The sequence below is a fragment of the Centroberyx affinis genome, unplaced genomic scaffold (assembly GCF_046629955.1).
Source record: "Centroberyx affinis isolate AG114_WGS23_722 - 3 ecotype Tasmania unplaced genomic scaffold, CSIRO-AGI_Caff_v1 ptg003531l_1, whole genome shotgun sequence".
Classification (NCBI taxonomy): Eukaryota; Metazoa; Chordata; class Actinopteri; order Beryciformes; family Berycidae; genus Centroberyx; species Centroberyx affinis.
In genome coordinates this window covers 359,255-382,442 of record NW_027281475.1, presented here as the reverse complement: position 1 = coordinate 382,442, position 23,188 = coordinate 359,255, and the positions used below count along the sequence as shown (strand labels likewise).

Sequence of the window (23,188 nt, the reverse complement as noted above, 5' to 3'; positions counted from 1 at the left end):
GACAGTTGAAACTGACACAGAGGAGGTCTCAGTGAACATATCAGTGGTCTGTGTTGAAGTGTCAATTTGAGATGACATTGCTGTTGGTTTCTCAGTGCTATAGAGAGAAGAGGCTGCAGTGACAGCAGTTTTCCCTGTTGTCATTACTGGTTTCTCTGTTGTGAACATGGAAGAAGATGTAATAGCATCTTTGGTGGACATGTCAGAGGTTTGGTCACCTGAGCCCTCCTCAGTGAAAGCAACAGCACTAGATGAAAAGGTAGCTGCTATAGTAGCAGACTTCACAGGAGCTGTTGTGACTGGTGTAAGCTTAGTAGACACACTGGAAAATCCATCACCTGAACTCTCATCCTCAACTGTGGAGTCCTCTGTGAGGTCCCCACTGCCCTGCTCAGTGAAGGTGGCTTTGGAAATTTCAGTGCTTGTCATGCGTGGAGCCTGGGTTGATGACACAAACACCTCGGTGAGCTGAGTGATGGACCGAGTAGAAGATTCAACACTTGACACTTCAGATGTGCTCTCAGTCTCATCTATCTCAGTCTCATCTGTGGCCACAGTAAATTCATCCTGGGGTTTTGTGGTAGTCTCCATTGGAGGCTCTTCACCAGACCCATCAGTAGTTGTCTCCAGGTCATCCTCTACAGATGAGCCACCAGAGTTCTCCATGTCAACGAAAGTAGATGTTTCTTTTGTGGTGAACACAATGACTCGTTCAGAAGGAGATACACTTGGCATCTGCATGGGTTCAGAGGTTCCAAATACATAAGGACCTTTGATGATGGTTGTAAATTCTTTAGTGGATGCATCAGTGTGATCACCTGAGCTCTCTTCAGTAAATTCAGAAGTGCTTAATGGTCTTACTGTGGATGATGTTATGGTTGTGTGTTCCACAGAGGGCTGCTCAGCTGCTGGTGTTTCTAGGGGAGTTTCATCTGTGGATGCAATGCCAGTAGATAGAGTGACCATACCTGATGTCTGGTCAGCTGAGATCTCATCATCTGCTAAAGAGACCCCAGCAGCTGTGGATTTATCAGTTTGTTTATCAGTTACTCCTGTCGAGGCTGAAGGTGTAGCAGTAGGCACAAGTGCCACTGCAGCAACGGATGTGTCATCTCCCGAGCTCTCTGTCTCTGTAAAATCACCACTTCCTGACTCAGATATTGGTGCTGTAATTGTGTCAGCTGTGCTGGTGGAGACTGCAGATTGGGGAGCAAATGTAGATTCCTCTGTGATGAACTGTGATGAGGATTGGGTTGATGATTCAGCACTTGATGTCTGAGATGTGCTCTCGGTCTCAGCTATCTCGCTTTCATCTGTGGCCACAATGAATTGGTCCTGATTGGTGATGGCCTCCACTGGAGCCTCTGTTCCAGACCCCACTGGCACTCCAGACTCACTTTGTGACAGAGGTATAACTGTGGTAGCAATTGTAGATACTTCAGTAAGCATATCAGGAGATTGATCAGCTGAACTGTCTTCCTCTGTAATGCTGGTTACATGTGCTGCTTTCTCTGTGCTATACAGAGAGGTTGGTGTAGTAGTAGCAATACTGTCCACTGATTCAGCTGAGGGTGTTTCTTGTGATATTGTTGTGTCCATATGTTCTGGTGCCTCAGTGCTGAATAGAGACGTAGCTGTGGAAATAACAGCCTTCACTGTCTCAGATGACACAATTGTTGGTTTCTCAGTACTGTAAAGAGAGGTCATTGTGGTAGATAGACTGTCTTTTGTGAGCATACCAAGGGTCTCATCTCCTGAGCCTTCTTCATTTGTGGATGTTAAAAGAACAGAACTCACTTCAGGAGTAGGTTTCTCTGTGCTATAGAGAGAAGAAGCTGCAGTAACAGCTGACTTTGAACCATCATTTTTTCCAGTGACTGTTACTAATGGCTTCTCTGTGCTGAGCATGGAGGAGATTGTGGTTGTTACAATTAGAGACTCTTCAGGAAACATATCAGGGGTCTGGTGTCCTGAACTGTCTTCAGCTGATGTGTCTGTTTCAGGTGACACTGATGTTGGTTTCTCAGTGCTGTACAGGGAAGAGGCTGAAGTAAAAGCACTCTTTGAAATGTCACCTGTTGTAGCTTCATGTGATGCAGTTGTCATTGCTGGTCTCTCTGTGCTGAACATGGATGGCATAGTCATTTTAGTCGACATATCTGGGGATGGGTCTCCTGAACTTCCCTCCTCTGTAGGACTGAGACCAGAACCTGCCTCTGTCTCTGTTTCTTCAGTTGATAAGGTTGTTGGTTTCTCAGTACTATAGAGTGAGGATGCTGTGGTAGTTACAGTCTCTGCATTTGATTCATCAGTTGTTTTGTCACCTGAGCCTTGTTCATCTGTAGAGGTGAATACAAAGCTTTCCTCTGAAGTGACTGAGGGATTTTTTGTTGATGTGATTTCTGTTGGTCCAGTTGAAATTGTTGTAGGTTTCTCAGTGCTTTGGAGTGAGGAAGGTGAAGTAACACCAGAGCTTAAAGCAGTTCCTGTTTCTGGCTTCTCTGTGCTGAACACGGAAGAGGCTGTGGCCATGACAGTTGGTGTCTGTTTAGTGAACATATCAGGGGTTTCGTTACCTGAAGTCTCCCCGTGGCTTGGTGTATAACTAACTTCTGGAGCAACTGAGGGTTCCTCTGTATGACCTGTGACATCACTTTCTACAGTTTCAAGTGGCCATGTTGTTGGGTTTTCAGTACTGAATAGTGAAGAAACTGATGTTGCAGCTATGTTTGGACTTGCTGTTTCATGTGATGGTGTTGTTACTACTGGTTTGTTTGTGCTGAACATGGAAGAGATAGTGGTTGATGCAATTAGAGACTCTTCAGTTAACATATCTGTGGTCTGGTCACCCAAACTTTCCTCTGTTTGTAGTTTTATTGTTGCCTCTGTGATGGAAGGTATGGACTCAATCAGTGAGGGATCTGTGCTAATTCCAAAGTCCAAATCCTGATCAACAATATCTGTGAAAATAGACAATGTGGTGGAAGCAGCACTTGGAGACTCAGTGTCGCGAGAAGAAGCAGTCACAGTGGAGGTTTGAGCGAATGTGGCAGAGGTCTGGACTCCTGAACCCTCTTCATCTGTTGATGCATCTGTTTCAGGTGACATTGGCATTGGTTTCTCTGTGCTGTATAGAGAAGAAGCTAAAGTAACAGCAGACTTTGAAATTTCAGCTGTTTCAGTTTCAAGTGATGCTGTTGTTGTTAATGGTTTCTCTGTGCTAAATACTGAAGACATTAGGGTAGCTGCAGTTGTTGTCTCTTTAGTGAGAACATCTGTGGTCTTGTCATCTGAACTCTCCTCTGTATGAGTGAGATCTGTCTCTGGAGAAATTGCTGTTTTCCTTGTTGCAGTGCTTTCTGATGTTTCTGGAGACATTGCTGCTGGTGTCTTAGTACTGAACATGGAAGAAACTATACTTGGGTCAGTGACAGCATCTTTAGTGAGCACATCAGGGGTTTGGGCACCTGAACCCTCTTCATCAGTGAATAATGAGCTTGTGTCCATGGTAAAAACAGTGCTGATAGGTGTTATGTCTGCAGGGATTACAGTTGTTCTTACAAAGGTAGGTATGGATTTGACCAATAAGGGCTCTGTGCTGATGCCGTAGTCCAATTCCTCATCTGGCTGAATGGGTGCTGTGACGCTTGAGGAGTCTGTGCTGACAACAGAAGATACAGTCACGGCAGAGGTCTGAGTGAACATATCAGGGGTCTGGTCACCTGAGCCTTCTTCATTCATTGTGCTAGCTGACATTACTGTTGGTTTATCAGTGCTGTACAGAGATGAAGTAACAGGTGTCGTTGAACTTTGAACTGCTGCACTTTCATGTGAAGCTGGCTTCTCTGTACTGAACATGGAAGACACTGTGACAGTCTTAGCGAGTGAAGAAGATACCGATTCCTTGGTGAATGTATCAGGAGTTTGATCTCCAGTACTCTCCTCATTGGTTGATGTGAGCACATAGCCTGTTTCTGGAGTTACTGAGTGCTTTTCTGTGATATTTTCTGTGTCAGGCAACATTGGTTCCTTGGTACTGTAAAGAGAGGAAGCAGCAGTAACAGTAGATTTTGAACTATCACTTGTTCCAGTTCCGTGTGATGCTGTTAAAGCTGGTTTTTCTGTGCTGAACATTGAAGAGACGGTGGTTGATCCATTGTCAGCATCTTTAGTGGAGAAATCAGGGGTTTGGTCAATGAGAAACTCTGCTTCTGTCTCATCAATGATAGGAATGGAGGGCTTGATGGTGCCAGGAGCCATTCTCTCAGTGGTAATTTCCAGTGAGCTGCCAATCACTATAGCTGAGTAGTTGCTTGGCCCCACTGTTTGGTCTGTGGTTGGTATCAAAGGAGGGGTAGAAGATTCTTCTGTTAACATTTCAGTTTGTTGACCATCAGTAGAGGTTATAACAGAACTTGTCTCTAATTCATCAATGATCGGGATGGCTGATGTTTTTACTGTGCTAAACGGCTTTTGAGTCTGCTGCGTGATTGTAACATCTGATGTTGACTGCAAAGGTGTAGTAGCAGTGGTCCCTGGCAAAGCAGAGGTATGGCCACCTGAGCTTTCATCCTGTGTAAATGCAGACATTGAAACAGTGGTGTTTCCCACACTTTGAGAAACAGAATCTACAGTTGTTATCTCTTCTTTATGTTCAGTTGCATCACTTGCCACAGCTGTATCTTGTGTAGTGAACTGATTGGCTAAATGAGTAAGTGACACCATAGTTGTTGACAATATGGGAAGAATGCTAGACAGGGGTGCTACAGTTGTGTGAGTTATTCCATCAGTTGTAGTTTGTGTCATCTTGTCTCCTGAGCTCTCAGCATCTGTAGAAGAGAGGACTGAACTCATCTCACAATCATCAACTGTAGGACTTATTGTGGAGGAAGGTATGGATTCAACATTTGCAGGGCCTGTACTTATGCTAAGGTCCAAATCCTCAGTTGATAGTACAGATGATGTGACACTTGGAGACTCTGTGTTTGAGACAGAAGATGCAGTTACAGAAGAGGTCTGAGAAAACATATCAGGGGTCTGATAACCTGAGCCCTCCTCAACTGTAGTAACTGTTGTTTGTAAACTACTTGCAGTTTCAGTTTCATGTGATGCTGTTGTAACTACAGGTTTATCTGTGCTATACAGAGATGAAGTCACAGAGGAGGTCTGAGAATCTGAGCCAGATACGGAGGCATCTACAGTGGTGAGACTTGTGACAGCACTCTCTACTGTTTCAGGTGACACTGATGCTGCTTCAGATTCTGGTTTGTCAGTGCTGAACATGGAAGAAGCTGTTACAGTTGCAGTCTCTTTAGTGGACATATCAGATGTTTGTTCACCTGAGCTCTCATCTGTTGTTGAGAGAGTAGAAGTTGCCTCTGGTGTAACTTGTGCTTTCTCTGTCTGACTTGTGGCAACACTCTCTTGTGTTTCAGGTGACATTGCTGTTGGCTTCTCGGTGCTGTACAGAGAAGATGTAGCTGTGACAGGAGAGGTCTGAATGAACATATCAGGGGTTTGGTCACCTGAGCCATCTTCATCTGTAGAAGTGAGAACAGAACTTGCCTCTGTCTTGTCAGTAATAGGAGTCACTGAGGGCTTTTCTGTTGGGCCTGTGACAGCACTCTCTTGTTCTTCAGCTGGTAGTGCTGTTGGCTTCTCAGTGATGAATAAAGAGGAGGCTGTGGTAGCTACAGTCGCTTTAGTGGACATATCAGATGTTTGTTCACCTGAGCTCTCATCTGTTGTTGAGAGAGTAGAAGTTGCCTCTGGTGTAACTTGTGCTTTCTCTGTCTGACTTGTGGCAACACTCTCTTGTGTTTCAGGTGACATTGCTGTTGGCTTCTCGGTGCTGTACAGAGAAGATGTAGCTGTGACAGGAGAGGTCTGAATGAACATATTAGGGGTTTGGTCACCTGAGCCATCTTCATCTGTAGAAGTGAGAACAGAACTTTCCTCTGTCTTGTCAGTAATAGGATTTACTGAGGGCTTTTCTGTCGGGCCTGTGACAGCACTCTCTTGTTCTTCAGCTGGTAGTGCTGTTGGCTTCTCTGTGCTAAATAAAGAGGAGGCTGTGGTAGCTACAGTCGCTTTAGTGGACATATCAGATGTTTGTTCACCTGAGCTCTCATCAGTTGTTGAGAGAGTAGAAGTTGCCTCTGGTGTATCTTGTGCTTTCTCTGTCTGACTTGTGGCAACACTCTCTTGTGTTTCAGGTGACATTGCTGTTGGCTTCTCGGTACTGTACAGAGAAGATGTAGCTGTGATAGGAGAGGTCTGAATGAACATATCAGGGGTTTGGTCACCTGAGCCATCTTCATCTGTAGGAGTAAGAACAGAACTTCCCTCTGTCTTGTCAGTAATAGGAGTCACTGAGGGCTTTTCTGTCGGGTCGGTGACAGCACTCTCTTGTTCTTCAGCTGGTAGTGCTGTTGTCTTCTCAGTGCTAAATAAAGAGGAGGCTGTGCTAGCTACAGTCGCTTTAGTGGACATATCAGATGTTTGTTCACCTGAGCTCTCATCTGTTGTTGAGAGAGTAGAAGTTGCCTCTGGTGTAACTTGTGCTTTCTCTGTCTGACTTGTGGCAACTCTCTCTTGTGTTTCAGGTGACATTGCTGTTGGCTTCTCGGTGCTGTACAGAGAAGATGTAGCTGTGACAGGAGAGGTCTGAATGAACATATTAGGGGTTTGGTCACCTGAGCCATCTTCATCTGTAGAAGTGAGAACAGAACTTGCCTCTGTCTTGTCAGTAATAGGATTTACTGAGGGCTTTTCTGTCTGGCCTGTGACAGCACTCTCTTGTTCTTCAGCTGGTAGTGCTGTTGGCTTCTCAGTGCTAAATAAAGAGGAGGCTGTGCTAGCTACAGTCGCTTTAGTGGACATATCAGATGTTTGTTCACCTGAGCTCTCATCTGTTGTTGAGAGAGTAGAAGTTGCCTCTGGTGTAACTTGTGCTTTCTCTGTCTGACTTGTGGCAACACTCTCTTGTGTTTCAGGTGACATTGCTGTTGGCTTCTCGGTACTGTACAGAGAAGATGTAGCTGTGATAGGAGAGGTCTGAATGAACATATCAGGGGTTTGGTCACCTGAGCCATCTTCATCTGTAGGAGTAAGAACAGAACTTCCCTCTGTCTTGTCAGTAATAGGAGTCACTGAGGGCTTTTCTGTCGGGTCGGTGACAGCACTCTCTTGTTCTTCAGCTGGTAGTGCTGTTGGCTTCTCAGTGCTAAATAAAGAGGAGGCTGTGCTAGCTACAGTCGCTTTAGTGGACATATCAGATGTTTGTTCACCTGAGCTCTCATCTGTTGTTGAGAGAGTAGAAGTTGCCTCTGGTGTAACTTGTGCTTTCTCTGTCTGACTTGTGGCAACACTCTCTTGTGTTTCAGGTGACATTGCTGTTGGCTTCTCGGTGCTGTACAGAGAAGATGTAGCTGTGACAGGAGAGGTCTGAATGAACATATTAGGGGTTTGGTCACCTGAGCCATCTTCATCTGTAGAAGTGAGAACAGAACTTGCCTCTGTCTTGTCAGTAATAGGATTTACTGAGGGCTTTTCTGTCTGGCCTGTGACAGCACTCTCTTGTTCTTCAGCTGGTAGTGCTGTTGGCTTCTCAGTGCTAAATAAAGAGGAGGCTGTGCTAGCTACAGTCGCTTTAGTGGACATATCAGATGTTTGTTCACCTGAGCTCTCATCTGTTGTTGAGAGAGTAGAAGTTGCCTCTGGTGTAACTTGTGCTTTCTCTGTCTGACTTGTGGCAACACTCTCTTGTGTTTCAGGTGACATTGCTGTTGGTTTCTCGGTACTGTACAGAGAAGATGTAGCTGTGACAGGAGAGGTCTGAATGAACATATCAGGGGTTTGGTCACCTGAGCCATCTTCATCTGTAGGAGTAAGAACAGAACTTCCCTCTGTCTTGTCAGTAATAGGAGTCACTGAGGGCTTTTCTGTCGGGTCGGTGACAGCACTCTCTTGTTCTTCAGCTGGTAGTGCTGTTGGCTTCTCAGTGCTAAATAAAGAGGAGGCTGTGCTAGCTGCAGTCTCTTTAGTGGACAGATCAGTTGTTTGCTCACCTGAGCTGTCTTCATCTGTAGAGGGGAGTACAGAACCTGCCTCTGGAGTGACTGGATATGTGCCGGTCCTTTCTGTTGTTGTTTCAGAGCTGTATGAAGATGAAGCTGCAGTAACATCAGAGGTTAAAACAGTAGCTGCTTCAGATTCTGGTTTCTCAGTGCTGAACATGGAAGAATCTGTTACCGTTACAGTCTCTTTAGTGGACATATCAGATGTTTGTTCACCTGAGGTCTCATCTGTTGTTGGGTGAGTAGAACTTTCCTCTGGTGTAACTGGTGCTTTCTCTGTCTGACTTGTGGCAACACTCTCCTGTGTTTCAGGTGACACTGATGTTGGTTTCTCAGTGCTGTAGAGTGAGGAAGCAGTAGTAACAGTTGCCTCTGATGTATCAGTTAATTCAGTTTCATGTGATGCTGTCACTGCTCGTGTCTCTGTGCTGGATATTGAAGAGACTGTGGTTGCTACAAGTAGTGACTCTCCAGTCAAATCGAGGGTATGGTCACCAGAAATTTCCACATCTGTGATAGTGAAGAGTGATGTTGTTTCAGGTTTTATGGTTGTTCCACTGAAGGAAGGAATTAATTCTACCATTGATTGCTCTTTGCGAATACCATAATCTATATCCTCAATATCTGACATAGTGGATGATATAACAGAGGCTAAACTTGGATAAATGGTTATTGAGCTTGTTTCTGTTATATTAGACACTGGAGAAATTGATGGCTCCTCTAAGAGTGAAGATGTGATTGTCTGTTCTGTCATATCACTTTCTGTTGTTTCAGGTGACATTGATGTTGGCCTCTCAGTGCTGTACAGAGAAGATATAGCTGTGACAGGAGAGGTCTGAATGAACATATCAGGGGTTTGGTCACCTGAGCCATCTTCATCTGTAGGAGTGAGAACAGAACTTGCCTCTGTCTTGTCAGTAATAGGAGTCACTGAGGGCTTTTCTGTCTGGCCTGTGACAGCACTCTGTTGTTCTTCAGCTGGTAGTGCTGTTGTCTTCTCAGTGCTAAATAAAGAGGAGGCTGTGGTAGCTGCAGTCTCTTTAGTTGACAGATCAGTTGTTTGCTCACCTGAGCTGTCTTCATCTGTAGAGGTGAGTACAGAACCTGCCTCTGGAGTGACTGGGGACATTAATGTGCTGGTCCTTTCTGCTGGTTTTTCAGAGGTGTAAGAAGATGAAGCTGCAGTAACAGCAGAGGTTAAAACAGTAGCTGCTTCAGATTCTGGTTTCTCAGTGCTGAACATGGAAGAAGCTGTTACTGTTACAGTTGCTTTAGTGGACATATCAGATGTTTGTTCACCTGAGCTCTCATCGGTTGCTGACTGAGTAGAACTTGCCTCTGATGTCACTGGTGCTTTCTCTGTCTGACTTGTGGCAACGCTCTCTTGTGTTTCAGGTGACATTGCTGTTGGCTTCACAGTGCTGTACAGAGAAGATATAGCTGTGACAGGAGAGGTCTGAATTAACATATCAGGGGTTCGGTCACCTGAGCCATCTTCATCTGTAGGAGTGAGAACAGAACTTGCCTCTGTCTTGTCAGTAATAGGAGTCACTGAGGGCTTTTCTGTCTGACCTGTTACAGCACTCTCTTGTTCTTCAGCTGGTAGTGCTGTTGGCTTCTCACTGCTAAATAAAGAGGAGGCTGTGGTAGCTACAGTCTCTTTAGTTGACAGATCAGTTGTTTGGCCACCTGAGCTGTCTTCATCTGTAGAGGCGAGTACAGAACTTGACTCTGGAGTGACTGGGGACATTAATCTGCTGGTCCTTTCTGCTGGTTTTTCAGAGGTGTATGAAAAAGAAGCTGCAGTAACAGCAGAAGTTAAAACAGAAGATGCTTCAGATTCTGGTTTCTCAGTGCTGAACATGGAAGAAGCTGTTACCGTTACAGTCTCTTTAGTGGACATATCAGATGTTTGTTCACCTGAGCTCTCATCTGTTGTTGAGAGAGTAGAAGTTGCCTCTGGTGTAACTTGTGCTTTCTCTGTCTGACTTGAAGCATCGCTCTCTTGTGTTTCAGGTGACATTGATATTGGTCTCTCAGTGCTGTACAGAGAAGATACAGCTGTGGCAGGAGAGGTCTGAATGAACATATCAGGGGTTTGGTCACCTGAGCCATCTTCATCTGTAGGAGTGAGAACAGAACTTGCCTCTGTCTTGTCAGTAATAGGAGTCACTGAGGGCTTTTCTGTCTGGCCTGTGACAGCACTCTGTTGTTCTTCAGCTGGTAGTGCTGTTGTCTTCTCAGTGCTAAATAAAGAGGAGGCTGTGGTAGTTGCAGTCTCTTTAGTTAACAGATCAGTTGTTTTATCACCTGAGCTGTTTTCATCTGTAGAAGCGAGTACAGAACTTGCCTCTGGGGTGACTGGGGACATTAATGTGCTGGTCCTTTCTGCTGGTTTTTCAGAGCTGTATGAAGATGAAGCTGCAGTAACAGCAGAGGTTGAACCAGTAGCTGCATCAGTTTCTGGTTTCTCAGTGATGAAAATGGAAGAAGCTGTTACAGTTGCAATCTGTTTAGTGGACATGTCAGATGTTTGTTCACCCGAGGTCTCATCTGTTGTTGATTGAATAGAACTTTCCTCTGGTGTCACTGGTGGACTTGTAGCAACACTCTCTTGTGTTTCAGGTGTCACTGATGTTGGTTTCTCAGTGCTGTACAGAGAAGATATAGCTGTGACAGGAGAAGTCTGAATGAACATATCAGGGGTTCGGTCACCTGAGCCGTCTTCATCAGTAGGAGTAAGAACAGAACTTTCCTCTATCTTGTCAGTAATAGGAGTCACTGAGGGCTTTTCTGTCTGACCTGTGACAGCACTCTCTTGTTCTTCAGCTGGTAGTGCTGTTGTCTTCTCAGTACTAAATAAAGAGGAGGCTGTGGTAGCTGCAGTCTCTTTAGTCGACAGGTCAGTTTTTTTATCCCCTGAGCTGTCTTCATCTGTAGAGGCAGATACAAGTACAGAACTTGCGTCTGGAGTAACTGGAGACATTAATGTACTGGTCCTTTCTGCTGGTTTGTCAGAGCTGTATGAAGATGAAGTTGTAGTAACAGTAGAGGTAAATGCACCAGCTGTATCAGTTTCGGATTTCTCAGTGGTGAACATGGAAGAAGCTGTTACAGTTACCATCTCTTCAGTCGACAAATCAGATGTTTGTTCACTTGAGCTCTCATCTGTTATTGAAGGAATAGAACTTTCCTCTGGTGTAACTGATGCATTCTCTGTCTGACTTGTGGCAACAGTCTCCTGTGTTTCAGGTGACACTGATGTTGGTTTCTCAGTGCTGTAGAGTGAGGAAGCCACAGTAACAGTTGCCTTTGAAGTATCAGTTCCCTCAGTTTCACCTGATGCTGTCACTGCTCGTGTCTCTGTGCTGTACATTGAAGAGACTGTGGTTGCTACAAGTAGTGACTCTCCAGTGAAATCAAAGGTATGGTCACCCGAAATTTCTATATCTTCATTTGTAGGAGTGAGAACAGAACCTTCCTTTGTCTTGTCAGTAATAGGAGTTACTGAGGGCTTCTCTGTCTGACCTGTGACAGCACTCTCTTGATTTTCAGCTGGTAATGTTGTTGGCTTCTCAGTGTTAAATAAAGAGGAGGCTGTGGTAGCTGCAGTCTCTTTAGTCAACAGATTAGTTGTTTTCCTTCTTGAGCTGTCTTCATCTGTAGAGGCAAGTACAGAAGTTGCCTCTGGAGTGACTGGGGACATTAATGTGGTGGTCCTTTCTGCTGGTTTTTCAGAGCTGACTGAAGATGACGCTGCAGTAACAGCAGAGGTTAAAACAGTAGCTGTATCAGTTTCTGGTTTCTCAGTGGTGAACATGGAAGAAGCTGTTACCGTTACAGTCGCTTTAGTGGACATATCAGATGTTTGTTCACCTGAGCTCTCATCGGTTGTTGAGTGAGTAGAACTTGCCTCTGGTGTAACTGGTGCTTTCTCTGTCTGACTTGTGGCAACACTCTCTTGTGTTTCAGATGACACTGACGCTGGTTTCTCAGTGCTGTACAGAGAAGATATAGCTGTGACAGGAGAGGTCTGAATGAACATATCAGGGGTTCGGTCACCTGAGCCGTCTTCATCAGTAGGAGTAAGAACAGAACTTTCCTCTATCTTGTCAGTAATAGGAGTCACTGAGGGCTTTTCTGTCTGACCTGTGACAGCACTCTCTTGTTCTTCAGCTGGTAGTGCTGTTGTCTTCTCAGTACTAAATAAAGAGGAGGCTGTGGTAGCTGCAGTCTCTTTAGTCGACAGGTCAGTTTTTTTATCCCCTGAGCTGTCTTCATCTGTAGAGGCAGATACAAGTACAGAACTTGCCTCTGGAGTAACTGGAGACATTAATGTACTGGTCCTTTCTGCTGGTTTGTCAGAGCTGTATGAAGATGAAGTTGTAGTAACAGTAGAGGTAAATGCACCAGCTGTATCAGTTTCGGATTTCTCAGTGGTGAACATGGAAGAAGCTGTTACAGTTACCATCTCTTCAGTCGACAAATCAGATGTTTGTTCACTTGAGCTCTCATCTGTTATTGAAGGAATAGAACTTTCCTCTGGTGTAACTGATGCATTCTCTGTCTGACTTGTGGCAACAGTCTCCTGTTTTTCAGGTGACACTGATGTTGGTTTCTCAGTGCTGTAGAGTGAGGAAGCCACAGTAACAGTTGCCTTTGAAGTATCAGTTCCCTCAGTTTCACCTGATGCTGTCACTGCTCGTGTCTCTGTGCTGTACATTGAAGAGACTGTGGTTGCTACAAGTAGTGACTCTCCAGTGAAATCAAAGGTATGGTCACCCGAAATTTCTATATCTTCATTTGTAGGAGTGAGAACAGAACCTTCCTTTGTCTTGTCAGTAATAGGAGTTACTGAGGGCTTCTCTGTCTGACCTGTGACAGCACTCTCTTGATTTTCAGCTGGTAATGTTGTTGGCTTCTCAGTGTTAAATAAAGAGGAGGCTGTGGTAGCTGCAGTCTCTTTAGTCAACAGATTAGTTGTTTTCCTACTTGAGCTGTCTTCATCTGTAGAGGCAAGTACAGAAGTTGCCTCTGGAGTGACTGGGGACATTAATGTGGTGGTCCTTTCTGCTGGTTTACCAGAGCTGACTGAAGATGACGCTGCAGTAACAGCAGAGGTTAAAACAGTAGCTGTATCAGTTTCTGGTTTCTCAGTGGTGAACATGGAAGAAGCTGTTACCGTTACAGTCGCTTTAGTGGACATATCAGATGTTTGTTCACCTGAGCTCTCATCGGTTGTTGAGTGAGTAGAACTTGCCTCTGGTGTAACTGGTGCTTTCTCTGTCTGACTTGTGGCAACACTCTCTTGTGTTTCAGATGACACTGACGCTGGTTTCTCAGTGCTGTATAGAGAAGATATAGCTGTGACAGGAGAGGTCTGAATTAACATATCAGGTGTTTGGTCACCTGAGCCATCTTCATCTGTAGGAGTGAGAACAGAACTTTCCTCTATCTTGTCAGTAATAGGAGTCACTGAGGGCTTTTCTGTCTGACCTGTGACAGCACTCTCTTGTTCTTCAGCTGGTAGTGCTGTTGGCTTCTCACTGCTAAATAAAGAGGAGGCTGAGGTAGCTGCAGTCTCTTTAGTCGACAGATCAGTTGTTTGATCGCCTGAGGTGTCTTCATCTGTAGAGGCGAGTACAGAACTTGACTCTGGAGTGACTGGGGACATTAATCTGCTGGTCCTTTCTGCTGGTTTTTCAGAGGTGTATGAAAAAGAAGCTGCAGTAACAGCAGAAGTTAAAACAGAAGATGCTTCAGATTCTGGTTTCTCGGTGGTGAACATGGAAGAAGCTGTTACCGTTACAGTCTCTTTAGTGGACATATCAGATGTTTGTTCACCTGAGCTCTCATCTGTTGTTGAGAGAGTAGAAGTTGCCTCTGGTGTAACTTGTGCTTTCTCTGTCTGACTTGAAGCATCGCTCTCTTGTGTTTCAGGTGACATTGATATTGGTCTCTCAGTGCTGTACAGAGAAGATACAGCTGTGGCAGGAGAGGTCTGAATGAACATATCAGAAGTTGCCACTGGAGTGACTGGGGACATTATTGTGCTTGTCTTTTCTGCTGGTTTTTCAGAGCTGTATGAAGAAGTAGTTGCAGTAACAGCAGAGGTTAAAACAGTAGCTGCTTCTGATTGTGGTTTGGAGATATCCACTGCAGATATTGTGGTTGAAATAGACTCATCTGGTTTGACTGTGCTAGGGACTGGAGAGATGGATGTGGCAACAGATAAACTCGCCTCATTTATAACACCAGGGGTGATTGATGCTTCCTCACTTGTCTTCACTTTTTGGTCAGGTAATTCAGTCAGTACTGATGCATCCTGTGTTGTGTATTGGCTGAAAAAATCGGTAAAAGAGGCCATTGTTGTCTTGATCATTTCAATAGCATTGTATAAGGGAGAAGCAGTTGTTGCAATGGATTCCTCAGAGGGAATGGGAGTTGTCTCATCTCGTGAAGTGGGTGATGAGGTCTGTTCTGGCTCATCAGTGTCAGGAACTGATGTTTTATCTGTGCCTGTTGTTTCTCCTGTTTGTGATGTTACTTCACTCTCCACTGTAGGTTGATCCGTTTTATCTGCAGGGCTTAAACTTGAAGATGATGTTGTCCCTAGAGAAATCTGTTCATTCCTGGATGATGGAGGTCTGGTTGTAAACATGTCTAGTGTTTGGGCCCCTGAACCCTCCTCCACTGGTGTAGAAAGAGTACCAATTGTATCTTTCTCAGTAGATAAGACAGAGGGCATTTGGCTGGCTGTTGTTCCTCCCTGACTTGTCACTGTACTCTCTGCCGACTCAGCTGAGGTATATGCTAAAGAAGATGAGTCAGTGCTTCCTGTAGCTGGTGTTATCTCAGTCTTAACTGTCTCTCCAGGAGAGGTCGGGCCGCTAGTTATTGAAGGTGTCAGTGTGCTGCTGGCAGATTCTTTAGGGGTTTGGGACTCCTGAACTGTGCCTTCTTCCACATCTTGAGTGGAGTTCTCTGCGTCACTTGTTGATGTTGGTGTTTTCCCATCAGCGTCATCAGAGGTGGGAGTGAACACAGTCTGTAAAGTGGATTGAATGGGGTCTTCAACAGCTGGAGCAGCAGATGTGCTCTTTGATTCCTCTGTGGTTTCAGCTTTAACTGTGGCTGTGTGAAGCTCGGTTGTAGCAGAAACTGAGGATTGATCCTCAGACTTCTCTGTCTGAGTCACATCTGAGGTTGTGTCTGTCTGTGCAGGGCCTTTTGTGGTCAGCTCATCCTCTTCAGGGACTATGTGAGGAGGTTTTGATTCAACAATTGGGATTAGATAGGGCTCATAATCATCAACATCTGTGATAACTGTAGAGGTCGGTATTGATGTGGATGAAAAAGGTTCTTCTGTAGATTCAAGGGAGCTATCAACAGGGAGATCAGTCAAATTATAATCAAACACTGTGGTCATCTCATCACTTGCTCCCAGGGCTGTCATGTTTGTCACAACCTGGTCACCTTTGGCCTCTTTTCCATCTGAGCTCTGTGGCTCCAGTGTGATCTCATGTTTGCCATTGATAAAGCTAACAGTTGGAGTGATGGTGACAGCAGCTTGGGAGAAGAGGTGTGTGTCTCCACTGCTCAGGATGGGCTCACCGTCCACCAAGGAAGGGGTGGGATGGTCAGGCACCACTGGGATGACAGGGGACTGAGAATCCTGTGGATGTGGACCCTGGTCAACTGAAAAGAAAAAAGAAAGGAAGAGAAAAGAAGGAGTGTGACAATTCTATTCAAATGCAACTGAAAGTTTAACATATGGGAAATACAATTTAAGGGGAATCCAGACAAAAACATAATTCACATGTAGAATTAGAATTAGAATTAGTGTTCAGTTGATATTTGCGGAAATTACCAACTCTTTCTAAAGGCTGAATCCAGGCAGCCAAGACTCTGAGAGGCACTTTCTGAATGGGAGCCTGGGGGCTCATAGATTGCATATTTGCCATCTACATCAAAAGTAGCTTGATTTCAGTAGTGCCAATTGTTCCCTGAACCAGATGTACGCACAGTTTTGGATAATCATGGGGGCTACTGTTATAGTGTCATTAAAATCAGTCTCCTTTTAATTGTCTGTGGAAAAGCTCCAAAATATAACTCGATGACAAAGCAGACACGCTTGGTTACAGCTTTGTGAGAGGTTCATTCATGAACACAATTCTAGACTGGTCTGTCTAAGATTATATAAACAGCTTGTGATTTTTTTTAGGGTGGATTCATTCAAACAGCCAAATTAACTACAATCTACAGAATATTTTTCATACCACACAATATTATATTGTGTATTTGATACTGGCTATCACAGTAACAAAGCACCCTCAGTTCTTTCAGTAATTTCACGAAAGAGACGTTCTCTGAATCTTACAATAAAGTTCAGAACAAACCAAAAACTGCAAAACATTGCAAATGAAAAACTCTCCAACATATCTGAAAGCCTTGGCTTGACTGGTATCTGAATATCATCCAAACCGTAATTCAAAGATTTATATCCCAAATTGATGTGAAAAGAAAATATTATCAAGAGACCACTCCATTATGCTTGTAACATTTAGCTAGGATTTCACTCCATTATAGAGCGTCTTTTGTCAAACTTTCATGTCTTAGACATTGCCAAGTCCTTTAACAATGTCAACAATCTCAGCATGTCTAGATTTACAAAAGGGACCACGAAGATAACTTATGAAATAAATAACATGGAAGGGAATTCTAACCTGTCTTCACTGAAAAAGGAAGATTTGATTCATAAATCATAGAGTATACAGATCGTAGTGTGTCATCATTACTAATGAATTTCCACCTATATATGCTCTAAATAGTGGTCTACTGACTTTGAGTGACTTCAGATGTCAGCAGCTGCCTGTTCTTAATTTTAAGGGTAACACAGAAGTAGCATTCAATTCCCATTCCAAAGCACAGCATCATCACCATCCACCTACGTTATGTTGCCTAAGATCACCTTGTATATTGTCCCATAAATAAACAAGGTGCTGTCTGACTGGTAAACCTCTTCTAAGAGACAGTTGCATTAAACTACATGTCGGCTGATCTCAGATATTAAAGCCCAGTTTAGTGAATTGACAGATACCTCTCGGAGCTCTCCGAGCTAAGCCAAGGCCCTGAGCAAAGACAGACATCCTGTCCGTGCCCCTGAAAGCAAATAAGAGTGGCTGTGAGGAAAAAACAACCCTTGATGAGATGCACTACATGTCCAAGCAAAGTGGCTCTGTCGAGAGGAGTGTGCCACATAGGAGGATTGGCCCACACAACTGCACTTACTTACTTCATGCTCTTGTCTGACGCAACAAACATTATGTATAAGGCAGTTGGCAAAAAGAGGAAAGAGTTCTACGGTGGTCCATTTCATAGTGAACAGTTTGGTATGGCTGGGCCCGATTTGCTTACCAATATTTACATATGGCAGTACAAACAATCAGGAGGAGAGGATTATTCACACACAGTCCAGGAGACCCAAACAAGCACTAAACATACACTACCACTTCCCTGCTTCTCTCTCTCGCTCTTTCTCTCTCTCTCACTCCCCCTTTTCCTCTCTCTGCTTCCCACAAGCTGTGATTCAGAAAGATTATTGGTTGCAACCAAGACACCTGTTTAAAACTCAGGTCAGGCCTGGGAACTCAGAAGAGCAAGGCACCCCCCCCCCACACACACACACACACACACACACACCTTTCCCCCTCAGCTCCTACAGCCAGTACTGTATGTTAAAATGAAAGCAGACCAGAGAAGTGCTGGCCAGCCCAGCATTTCACTCCACTCTGCTGTGGAGGTAGAGTCATTACATCAGCTGCCACCCAACTACAGGCGGTGTATCATTCTGTGGTTATCTGGGTGCTTCAGGGTTTGGAGAACGCCTGTTTTGCCATGACAGTATTCTTCAGGCCTCACATGAGAATTTAGGCTAGTTGGGGAATAGTTAGGGGAATAGTTTGGTCAGTCTCAGGGTAACTGAATATCAATAGATGTTCCATTCACAATCAGCATATATTGTTGTTGGTTTGGCCCATTGTTTTGTGACATTTGGGGTTGACGAGACTCAGTGTATCAATATTTTAACAAGTCATTAATATGTCGTATTCACACTCTGTAAACAACAAATTTAATTGCCTCATATTTCTTAAATTCATCAGAAACATATGAACAATGCCCACTTGAGAGTAATACAGCCATTTGTCTCAGCAACAATATTAATATATTTGATATTTAACATCCTAATACAGTTGTTTACTACATTTCCATGTGATCAGACAACAGACTACTCTCTGTGCAACATATAATACAATATTTTCCACAAGTTTTTTCCCACAGACTGGGGAAGCTAAAAGAGACCTCCTCCACGACTGTTTCAGCTGGGCTACATCACACGATGTAGCAGTAAAAGTAGCTATAATCACCCTGTTTAGTCAGGCAGCCTCCAGCTGTCCTCACTGAGAGGGGAGACTTCGCGTTAGCGATGACATCACCTCTTAGGTGGCGTCCAGTCTGCAATGTGCTAAAGAAAGGCATCTGTGGTTACTCAGGTAGACTGCCAACACCCCTCTGTCACTGTAGGCTGGCTGTCAGTGAGTCTCACACTGGCATATGCACACACAAGAAGAAAAATACTGTAAACACATATTTGTTTGCAGTAGAAATAAGACATATAGACGAGATATACAGACACATGCGAAACATAAAACCAAACATGGGCGAGGCAGACATACAACAACAACAACAACTGTTTAACTGATTTTTTAAATCTCTCTCTCTCTCTCTCTCTCTCTCTCTCTCTCTCTCTCTCTCCCTCTCTCTCTCTCTCATACACACACATACACACACACACCACACTGCACTGAATACACACTTTGTTCCACTGACCACATCAGCAGATTAAGGAGTCCAGATCAGCTGTACTCTAGGCAGGCACAGCAGCAGCCATACTCAACTAATCAGCCAGCCAAATTCCCAAAACTGCCAAATAACCAAGCCATTCCCCAGTACCCTTCCAATTCACCAGATCCATTTCCTCTAACATGAGCGCTGCTCTTCAGGGACACGGAATGAGTCATCGCAGCAATGTTTGCTGCTCAGATGGATAGCAAAATTAAGGGAGTAAAAACTTATGCAGCTGCTGTGTTTTCTGTATGAGATCATGTGCTGTTGGGCTAAAAGTCATGGCCTGAATATGCATTTGAATGTTCCCAATTTCCTCTAACCAAGATTTCTGTAACTCACACCTCATTATAAAAATGAGAAAATTGTACACATTCCCATATGAACTCAGGTAGGTGCAAATACAGATTTTAATAGAGAATTAAAATCACATGAATTAAAATCACATGTTAACAGAGTAATCCAGACTCAGTCCTTCTGTAAACTTGAGTACACATTTTAGCTGAACTAATCTCTATGCTGACCTTTTAACCACTGACCTTAAGCTTTGAGGAACACTGTTGGGCAGGAGGATATTTGAAAGAGGGAAAATCATTATTAGGGCTACATGTGAAGTTGTTTCAACAACAACTTTGGTAATTGAGGTCTGTGTTAGCTGACTACAACAGTTGTAATCCAATAAATCATGCTGAAGTTGTTGTCCTTTTTTGTATTCGGGATTTGATCTCCCTCCCTCTAAATCTCCCTCTCTTTTTCTCTTTGTTTCTCTTTCTCCCTCTCCCTCTCTCTCCCCCACCCCCCCTCTCTCTCTCATCGATGTCAAAGTCATTGTCTGGACATCTGCTCAGCATGACTGACTGACGTGGTCCTGAGGCTAAGCAGTCTTTCAGCAGGTGTCCACAGTGGGAACACACACACACACACACACATACACACACATACACACACACACACACACACACACACACACACATACATGAGCCAGAGGGAACCGGAAAACAAAACACTTTATTGTGGTCCTGCATGACAGGACTAAATCTAATCTAACTCACCAGGCAAATATCATTGCTAGTATAGTATCATTACTAGTATACCATATTTAGATTATCATTACTACTGAGTTAAACAGCATTTAGGGAGCAGATCACTGAATTTACAATCCCATTACTTTGGGAATGGATAGTAAAATGATAGAAGAACAACTTTTAAAAGGGAAAACACTTCAGTTTGAGCCTATGATCCAAAGGTGGCTGGATGCCAAGCAAAAAATCCCATTGCCCAACAGCAGAGGCACTACACACTACTTCAAGCTGCATTTATTTGACCTCAGCTAACTCCCACTACTATACATTCTCGTTGGCAGAAAATCAAACTCTCTCTCCACTTCAGGACCTTGGACAGCACGGCTTCCCCCAAGCCCCATCTGCTGTACAGTAACATACTGTATATTGGCATAATAGACCAATACAAAGTAATAATTCTTGCAGGCTATTAGTGAGAGATATCACATTCTAACCAAGCCAACACAGAAACATGGAAATATAAAATATACACAAAACTCTAATGATAACTGAGTTATTATATGTTATGTTATTACTTATATCCCAGCAGCAAAAGAGATACTCGACTGGAACAACAATGTTCAAGGACATCCCAAATTGCAGAGCATGTTTGATTATAATGACTCACAGACCGACCTAAAACACCCCTGGGGAAAACGTTTTAACTACCTCAATGCCTACCACATGACTGTTTAATCCAATTAGATAGAGGTCCTCCTGTGGGAGACATGCAGTCAATCTGAAATACAACTCTTACTGTAGCTGTTGTGAACTCTGTTTTCATTACCCATACATTGTTGTGGTCAAATAAAGACGATCAAGTAATGACCTTTATGCATCCTGTTAGCAGAACCAACTATTAGACTTAAATTAGGATCATTTGCATAGAAAACAATGGACACCAAATGTGGAAAATTATTTATGCATGAGTCTTACCTGATTCATTCTGCTTCTGCATTACAGTGGTGACCTGGATGGATCGTCCCTCAGGCACCGCAGCACCTGGAGTGGTGGTGGGACTGTCCACAGCTGCAGCCATGGGAGGGGATGTGAAGAACTCTGTATCGATATCTGTTGCTGCATCCTCATCCTCTGCCACGGCCTCACCTGTGGATTCTGGGACGTGAGTGGTGGACTCGTCAAAGACATGGACACTTGACGACGATGACGTCACGTCCTCAGCTGAGGTTCCACTATCAATGAGGACAGGGGCGGCTGTCACAGTTACAGAGGCTGCAGGGAAAGTTGTGGTTTCAGTCGTGGTCTCGCTGGTTTCCTCCTTGTACACAACAACCGGCGTCTCCGCATCCTGCGCTTTGGTTGGAGATGTGGTTTGTGTCACAGTGCTGGTAGCCTCTGGTGGGGGTGTGGCGGTGGTGATCTCAGCCTCACTGCCAGGTTGGGTGGTGATGGTTGTAGGGGCGGCGGAAGAGAGCTCCTCTTGGACTGGCGGCAGTCCCTCTACAGGCAAACCAATCCCAATCTCATCCACTTGGTCTGGATCATAGTCTAGGAATGGTGTTGTTGACTCAAGCCCAGGAGTTGGGGTTGTTGAAGTTGAGGAGCTGAACAATTCCTCACTGGTCAGTTCAGTTGATGCTGTTGGAGTATCGGTGAGGTCAGAGGTCATCTCTGTGGTGACCCCAGCATCCACAATAGTTTCCTCCGTCTTCCCCACAGCAAACATGGGCTCTGTGCTGGGAGAAGCCTCTATGCGGATGTCAGGTCGGATTGTGCCGACCTCAATGACTGAGTGATCGTCTGGTTCCTCGGTGGGCTCGGATAACGATTCTGCAGTTTCAGTGCTTTCTGCTGTGCTCGGTGGTGCTGGGAATGTGTCGCCACGGTGAACCGCTTCTACCTGAGTTTCATTTTCACGTACAAAGTCTTCAACGTCAAAGACTGGTGTGGCTGTCGTCAGGTCTTCAGAGTCCTCCGGTTCCTCGCTAACAGTGGTGGTGATCAACTCTTCAAGGACTTCTTCGTGGCCTGTTGGACTGGGGCGAGGTGGAGCCATACTGGTTGAGAACATGGATGGAGCATCTGTGGGAATTAGAAAGTCTGGAGATTCTACTTCTTTCTCTGACACACTCTCAGAGGTCGAGGCTAGGGTGCTGCTGCTACTCTCCATCGGAGGGAGGGCAGTAGTGGAGCTGATGGTGGTGGTTGAGGTGGTCTGCCTAAGTGGAGCTGTAGTGACTCCTACCAGAGACACATCCACAAACGAAGTCTGGTTGATCACCTCTCTCCTTCCTACAAAACACACACAGAGTAAGAGATAAATTCAGAGCAAGTGAATTAACATATGCCTTCAATGCATAAATGAAACAAGGCAAGAGTATGAAAATTATCACCCAATATCACCCAATACCAATATTGAGATTGGTGTGATTAATGTCCAGCAACGAATGGATGTATTTTTGGAGCATATTATTATTTAATCTGGGATCTTTGATTCTAGCTTAAAACCATTCATTTCCTCTCTGTGTCTCCTTGGCTGGCACCAGAATGGCGTGTCTGCCAGATCACTCAGCCAGACAGCCAGGTTTCACACAGTGTTGCATTTTCACAATACAGACAACATGCTGGTGTGTGGAAACATGCCAGGACTGAAGCAAAGATCCAACAGTGTAAATTGTTGATCACCTCAAAGACATTAAAAAAATACACATTTATGATGCCGGGCGAAAAAAGTTCCAACAGTGAAAGCTTGGACAAGATCGCACAAATAAAACATAATGGCTGATTTTTATTTTACGAACATGGAGTCACATAAGCCTATGAAACTATCAGCCATAAAATACTGTATTACACAATTTGGCATACTTTTTAAGTAAGTGAAACTATGAAAGAGGTTTGCGAGACAAGCCTATGAATCAAATACCAGTCAAGTAGCAACAGGCCACAGTTGCCGTGACAGTGTGACGGGACATGAAAGTACCCTGAGTCAAAAGGATCCTCAATGTCAAGGACTTTCTCTCTGAGCTCTGACTGTTGTTTATAACCAGCACTAACATAAATTCACCCTGTGCTCTCAAAGACATAGAGGAACCAGTATGAAGTGATTATGAAATGTTAGGCAACAAAACAATCCCTTGAACATAATTATTACAATCAATCCAAGAACTCACCCTGAATCTTCAT

The 23,188-nt window shown here is 44.3% G+C and overlaps 2 protein-coding genes across 2 annotated transcripts in view; both read right to left on the bottom strand.

Annotated features, from left to right (window-relative positions):
* LOC139661471 (brevican core protein-like) overlaps window positions 1-23,188 on the bottom strand; it is a 45,533-nt gene that overhangs the window by 14,284 nt on the left and 8,061 nt on the right. The gene's annotated exons all lie outside the window — the stretch shown is intronic.
* Window positions 1-23,188, bottom strand: part of LOC139661462 (pneumococcal serine-rich repeat protein-like) — a 23,322-nt gene extending 134 nt beyond the window's left edge. Inside the window, exons 1-3 of the mRNA XM_071539898.1 lie at window positions 23,176-23,188; window positions 20,981-22,297; window positions 17-15,776 (exon numbers count right to left, since the gene is read on the bottom strand). Of these exons, the coding sequence (XP_071395999.1) occupies window positions 17-15,776; window positions 20,981-22,297; window positions 23,176-23,188 (17,090 nt within the window). The remainder of the gene's footprint in view (window positions 1-16; window positions 15,777-20,980; window positions 22,298-23,175) is intronic.